Below are 7,593 nucleotides of genomic sequence, written 5' to 3' on the forward strand. Positions count from 1 at the left end.
ATAAGCCATGGAAAAATAGCTCATTTTGCAGTTATTTAAAATTCCTGGCAGTGTACCAATGTGCACACACCACAGTGTGGCAGGTTTATGGGCTGCATTATTACCCTCCTGTTGATGTTTCAGGATGTTGTGGTAGAAGTGAAGTACTTTCCTCAGAGCTCTGGCTGCATGTCTTAGTCAAAATTCATTTCTTTAAAGAGGAAAGGGAAATGTGTGGGTTTTTAAAATAATGTGAATTGTTCTGGAATTTCTGTTCTACTTTGTAGAATTACAATTTTGATCTGCGTGAAAATATTTTTTGTCACTGAGAGAACAAATACCACATAATGATCAAATGAATCTTTATGTTTATCAGTGTATGTTTAGGCTCTTTAAGTGAGGCTGAAAATCATGATGCGCAAGAAGATTGCGTTTGGTTTTTTATGTAGATCTACTTTACTAGACATCAGCTGATGACTTGGAGCTGAGATACAAATGAAAAGTTCTGCTACGTGACTTGTTTTGGACAAGCCTTCTATCTTCCCTGTGTGTTGCAAATTTTTTTGAAGTAAATGACTATATCTAAATGGAAAGAAATCTGTCTAGTCATGTAGTGACTATTGGCACTTAGTGTCCAACAGGTTGATTGGCACAATCTTTTAAAAGTGTGTTGTGTTACTTCACTTCTGTTCACTCTTTAAACACAGCAGCACCCAGCATTTCTTAGCAAAAGCTTAAGCAGACTGTCTTGTGGCAGGAGGTGCAGATATTAAGGAGATTTTTTTAACATTGTGTTAAGCAATGTTTGTTGGATAGCATTTTTTTAGTGACAACTGGTGCTGAGAACTTTGAATCAGGTGTTTTTTTATCAGGTAGCCAGTAGTTAAATTTTATTAGTAGGGAGTCTGCATAGAATTTTTGTCTCCGTATCTCGAGTCTGGAGAAGTTTGTCTAAACTATATAAGGTTTCCTTTCAAAAAGGAATATGTGACACTTGCATCTGTTCAAACCAAGCTGGCTGCAGTGAGAAAGATAGAATTAGTTGGAAATGTTCTATCCCTTTATAGCATACTGTCATCTTAATTACAGGGATTGGAAAGAGGAGCAAAAAATCAGTTTTCTACTTTCAGCAATTTCATCACAACTATCAACCAAAAGAAAGAAGGCACCGGAAACAGAAGTTCGCCCACACAGCTTGTTATACCAAGCATCAAAAATGGTAAGAGAATAAAAGCCTTATGTTATTTAGTCATCAGTTTAAGAAGATGCTGAGCATTCCACCAACATTTCTGTTGCACTAGTGCCAAGAAACCCAGAAATCTATGTTTCATTAGATTTTAGTGTGCTTTATGTTGTTTAGTCAGTAAATCATTATGGTTGTCCATCCTCAGTTGAGATGAGTGGGAAAAGAATGACTAACAGACCTGGGGAATGAAATAATCATCTGAAATGTGAAAGTTACAGATTCAGAACTGCATTTCCAGATACTGCTTGTCTAACTGCAGTCAAATAGCACATTTTTCTAGAAATTGTCAAACTTCACAGAGATTTTTCTAACTGAATCTGCAGTATGGCAGTAATGAGACATGTACAACACTTTTGTGTTGGAAGAGAGTTGCTGTTCTTCGGTGAAGATGAAGGCCAGTGATAACATGATATAAAACTTACAGGCAAAGCGTGGTGTGTTCTGGAGAACTTCATAGGTGAGAAGGAATATTGTTGTGCTGTGATGAGGTAAAGATAATCAATGGAAAGATATCATGTGGAACTGTATCTTCAATCTGGTGAGTTAAAATCACAAAGCCTGATGAGGTGACATTGTAGTTAGACCTGATATTTTTAATAGCAAAGTTATTTCATTGTTGAAGTGTTTCTTGAGGAAAATAGGTTATGGAGTTTTAGTAATTTCAGACTTTTGATAAAAGGTTGTACAGACATTTGTCACATTTGTGTTCTGCGTAGCTGACCTTACCTGTGAGCAGGTTCTTTAGTATTTTCTGACTCCCTATGTCTTTAGAATTCTTAATGTATTTGAGGCTAGAAAGAAAGAGATGGTGCTAATTGAAAGATCTAAGTAGCATGGATTAGGAACAGAACAGTGGACATTGGCTTAACTTGGAGAATTGGTTCCCTTAATAAAGCAATACTGATGTCATTGCTGGCTGTTCTGCAAATGTAAAAGGCAGTGCAAGACTTTTCGTAAGTAAAGGTGCTTCCTACTTTATTTAAAAAAAAAAGGCAGAGAAGAGGGGAGGAAATGACCGAAACACAAAAGTTATGTGTAAATGAGAGTTTGAACATGATTTTGTTCTGGTAATTTCAGGATCAGGGTAGTCTGCCTGTATGAAAATAGATTCTTTTGTCTAACTGTCCAAGGTGCACTCAATGTTATTTGAGGACATATGTTTGTATTCCATGGGGAAAAAAAGTAACATTGAAACAACACAACCCTCACAGTTTAGAATGCTTGTATTGGTAATCTGGGATTAGTGAGTGATGCTTGGCTAAGGATTTTTTTTTTGTCTTTTTTGTGCATTTATATACATCTGATCTCTCCCTCTGGATGTGTATATGTGCACATATTATTGTACTTCAAGCCTGAGCTAGAAAAATATTTATTTCTCAGGGGAAAAAAAAGAAAGTGTTTATAAAGTAAAGTTGGTAAATACAGTATGAAAGCTGGACTTATGTTTGTTATATAGTTGCCAGAGATAGTTTTGTTGGGTTTTTTTAGACCAGATGATTGTTGCATTGCAAGACTTGTTGTAAGTTCTGAGAAATCTGTATATGAACTGGATTTTTATAGTTTTTTGATGTTACAATTGTGAATAAGACTTGTTTGCCTTAACTACTTAGGAAATTCTTAACGACTTGGAAAATCTGCTGGTAGCTGTGTTGGTCACTGGAAATACCTACTAGTTTAGATTCATTCACCCTAGATTTGTATAGTAGTCAATTCTCCTTTGTATCAACAAGATTTCCTTCATTGATTTTTTTGATAGTTTCCTAAGCAGTCATACAGTGCTGAGTCTTTTTATGTAACATAACTGGGCAAGCAGCCAGAAATGATTACAAGTTCTTGTCTTGTAATAGGGAATTGTTGCTGTTTGTCAACTCAGTGCATATAAGTTTGAAGTTTGTCTTCAATGGAATTAAATTGATGGATCTTAATGAATATTTTTGCATGTTAGGCAACTAAATCTATTTACAAGTACACTGGAATTATGGTGAAACATTCTGAAGTTGACAGTATTTATTAAATGTATTATTAAAACACAGTTTTAGTATTTCTAACTTAAGCAGCGTATTTCAAAGCAAATTGCATCGCTGTCAGAGTGGAGTTTACCAGGCTTAGCACCTGCAGCCTCAGTTACTGGAACGAGAAACAGCTTCCATCAGCAGCTGTCTCTTCTGCAGGTGCAGGGAATATTTTCCTCGGTGTATTCAGCTGTTTGTAATTCAATGCTCAGTCCATTCAAAAACTGAGAAGACAGAATGAGTGTTAAATTAAAATGACTTGTTTTTCTTGGAGTGGAAAAAATAACGCATAGTCTTAGTTTCTTGTAAGTCAGCCCATCTGTAATAGCGCAGCACTTAGACAGTGGGGTTGTTGGGCACTTTGGCTTGAATTAATTGAGTATGTGTCCACTGTTGTTGTATTACTACTCTTCTTTTAAAAATCTTAAATTTCAGCTGTCAGAGTGACAGGGTTCAACAGCTGTAATTGAAGTCATGCTTGGGACTTAGAACAGCTCTGATCTGATGAATAACATTGATCTTAGTTGAATGATATTGACAGTTTCCCTATCATTAGCATGAGGGAAAAGAATCTCCTTTGTGCTTTGGCGATGTTACTAGCATACATTTGCTGTGATAAATAGGGTAGGCTGTAGAGTACTGATACTACTTTGGTGTTTTGTTAGTTCATGTAAGAAAAAAAAAAAGCACCAAAAAAACTGATCAATCTAGAAGGAGAAAAATAAGCAAACAAAACCGAACAGAAACTCTTGGAATTGCAGAGAAAAGGCTTAGAGGGTTCTTAGACAATTCTTAAAGAATTTTGGTTCAATATATTCGACTTAACTCATATAAATGCTTTTAAAATATGCAGTGTAAGTCACACTGGAAAAAAGGAAAAACAACAAAGAAAAGCACATATAAGGATATTTGAGAAGACATTGGCATTAAAATGGGTGTTTGTGTTGTACATGATATCCCAATCTGTTTTTCATGTTTACGGTGGTTTGGCCTTGGCTGGCTGCCAGGTGCCCACCAAGTACTGACACTCCCTGCTTGAGCAAATGAGGAGAAAATAAGGTGAGAAAGCTTGTGGGTCAAGGTAAGGACAGGGAGCTCATTTAAAATGGGATTGACCTGAGGAGGATTTTTTTTTTTTGCTTATTAAAAATGGAGTAGGATCATGAGAAACGAAACCCAAACCGCAGCCAGCTTTGGTTTGCCTGCCACAGAAGCTCAGCCAGCTTCCTCCAGGTTTGAGCACACCTTTGGCCAACAGTGGGTCCATTTTGGAACTGCCGGGATGTGGCCTTGTCAGGTGTGAGGGCAGCACAGGGCTCTTCTCACAGAGGCTGCCACTGCCGCTCCCATCCCGATCAAAACATTGCCATGTAAACCCCGTACAGAGTTTTCAAATAAAATAAAATAAGGAATAGAAGAGGAAGACCTCATTAAAGTGCTGCTATATTAGTTTTAGTATTATTAATTTAGTATTAGACAACCAAATTTATTGAGTAGAAAGTTTAAATGTAGTGCTGTTTCAGCAGTAATTCTCTGAAAGGCGCAGGAGACTTGCACAGTTCATTTAATTTATTGCAAAAATTATTTCAAAATGTTGTAGATGATTCACAGTCAGCTCTAGCTGAAATAATGTATGACTATAGAAAACTTGTTGTGTTATGAAAGAAAATGATTGGGCTTCAGTGTGAAGTTTCAGATTTTTCATAGATATTGGAAACACTACTGTTGCATTTTGTATGTTACTTTTGAGTGAAATACAATGGCAGTGCTGCTATTCTTGGTCAGTAGCTGTCAGTCATGGGCTGCTCAGTTTGGCTTTCACGCAGTAAATATTCCAGGAACACCCTGGATACCTATAATTCCATGCCATCCTTTGATTTCCTGTTTTGTCTTTTAACTTGCATGCCTGGAGTTCATCATAGATTCAGGTGGATGTAACATTCAGAATAGGCACGTTCATTATCAGTCTGACTTCGGAAGGTACTTGGCTTAATGTTCAGAAGTTCAAGCATCTGTGTCCACAAATGAAAATTCTGCAGCACTCATGTGAAAATGAAACTACATTTCAACTTGAGTTTTCTTGTATGATGTGCTGTTGCTGTAGCACTAGATGTATTACTAGTCTGTCTTCTGTAAGTAAAATATTTTGCTATTTTCCCTAATAATGAGTTGGAACACCACTGATTGGTTGTTCAGGCTTTTTTTGATCAATATGCTAGCAACTTAATTGTGAAAAATCCAGTGTGATTTTTCTTTGTTTTTGTAATGGACAAATAATTTTTTTGCCACATGCTCCAGCAGTTCATTTATATGGTAGTAAAGAATCCCTTCTTTTTGAAAGCCTCAGGCAGGAGACAGAGGGGCTGATTTTTCTTCCTCGCTTGGCATTGGGAGCACTTTGTTCAAAAAGATATAATTATGGGCTCAAGATAGAGGGGTTTTTGTATATGATTTTATTCCACTTCAATTAGTGAACGTTTCCATCCTGTCTGGGATGAGCATATGGTAGGAAAAGTACTTGGATGAGCTGGAATGTAGTGAAATATAATTAATCAGTGTGAGTTTTCATTTTTCTTCTCTACTTCCTCTACGTTTGTGTTTTGCTAGCTAACTGTTACGTATATGTTTGTCTTCTATTTATTTTTTTTTTTGCTTTTTTTTCTTTTTTTAAATTCAGTGAGAGACCTACCACCTATTTGCCTCGATGTTAGACAAAAACAGCGCATCTCTATAGATACACTGCCCCAAGAACTCAAAGCACCGGTCCCTCATCAACCTTCCCTTCCCATCCGAACCAAAACTGTGAAAGACTTTCAGTAAGTTTCATTGATATTCCTAAATGTAAACTTTACTTCTTTTCACTTTTGTTCTAATTCGTGCACTTGGATTTTTGTTCATCTTGAGGGAGAAATTCAGTAAGACTGTCTAGTAGCAGAAGTAGTTATCTTGGCTCTAATGGTGTGATGAATAACTCTGTTGCTGTGAAAATTACCAAAAGAATTTCTCTAGCAAAAGCTTGCTGTTCTGGTCAAGAAATGGCAAAGTCTGTACTTCAGAGTTGGAAATTCTGTTTCTAACATGGAGTTAGGCTTTAGAACAAATATGTATGGCTTACAGTAGATTGGAAAATACCTTTCAGTGCTAAGTTTTTGTTGTTTTTTTTTTTAACTGCCAGCTACAGTATGTCCTGTCCACGCAGGTACTGAGCATTTTTTCAGTCTTCTGTAGAACAGTGCACATAAGGCATCTAAATTTGTAACGTCGTATTTGAGGATCTGGAGGGATAACTAGGTGGCCTACACATTCTAACTTGATAAAAAGAAAAGCAGGTGACCTTTATTTATGCATTATGTTTAAAAGAACGTTAATTTTCAGTATTGAGTTTATGGCAGAAACTTTTTATTCATGTATCATTGCTTTTGTGCCCACTATTTTAAGCAGTGTATGTGTAAGCTATTTAAGCACTTCTCTATTGAAAGTACTATATTTTATCTTCAATAAGAAGAGTTTTAAGAGTCTGCAGACAATACTTACGGTGTTATCCTGTAACTGTGATTTAGCTAAAAGGAAATTAGAATAAGCTGAAATAGCATCCAGTTGCACTTCTGTTTGTTCCAGTTCAGTGTAGACCCTTTGTCAAAACTGTATCTATGTTCGCTTTCTTCCAGCCATGTCATGCTGTGCAGAAGAAGGTGCTTGGTTGGCTTAGTTGGACTTGCAGAAGTCCCCAGGGAAACCAGCAGAACTGTTTTTAACTCATACAACCTGACTTCCTGATGTCAAGTCTGCACCACTAATTTACCTGGTTTTGCTCAGTTTGATTTGGATGTAAGGGAATAGAGAGTACTTTTTTTTTTTTCTAGCTAACATGGCAACGTGCACCAAAATTATGAAATCAATGCTTTCACTTGCAGAAATGGCATAACTTAATGAATAAAACAGTGGCACAAAGTACTTGCACTAGGGGCTTCTGCCTGCTTTCGTGAACTTGCCTACATTATCGGCAGAGTGTTTCTTTCTTGTTTGTTTGTTGTTTAGCATTAGCACCTACAAAGCAGCGTTGTGATACTGTAGTATCCTTGAGTGTTTTACTGGTAAGATAATCTTAGCTAGGAAATAGGGAAAAGTGTTCCGAAGGAGAAGCTTGATTCTTCTGTTTTTCTAACAGATGGGGGAAAAAAAGAATCACAGTTGCTCTAGGAGGCATGTGAGCATATATATTTCATTGCTCTTCTCAGTGTCTGAAATTTTGTGCATTCAGTGAAGAGTAGGAATACTGGTTTATTGGTCAGTGTACTTATTTGGTGGAAAATCCTTTGCTGGCATTCAGGTGTTTTGAAGAGCTGTGATTTTTTT

At 36.7% G+C, this 7,593-nt stretch overlaps 1 protein-coding gene across 1 annotated transcript in view; it reads left to right on the forward strand.

The window, feature by feature from the left end:
- Positions 1–1,062: 1,062 nt before the first annotated feature.
- The window catches only part of HECTD2 (HECT domain E3 ubiquitin protein ligase 2), a gene marked incomplete at its 5' end in the record, with an annotated part of 29,849 nt that continues 23,318 nt past the window's right edge, over positions 1,063–7,593 (forward strand). The window contains 2 exon segments of the mRNA XM_031554581.1: positions 1,063–1,198; positions 5,915–6,053. Of these exon segments, the coding sequence (XP_031410441.1) occupies positions 1,063–1,198; positions 5,915–6,053 (275 nt within the window).

The sequence above is a fragment of the Meleagris gallopavo genome, chromosome 8, assembly GCF_000146605.3.
Source record: "Meleagris gallopavo isolate NT-WF06-2002-E0010 breed Aviagen turkey brand Nicholas breeding stock chromosome 8, Turkey_5.1, whole genome shotgun sequence".
NCBI lineage: Eukaryota > Metazoa > Chordata > Aves > Galliformes > Phasianidae > Meleagris > Meleagris gallopavo.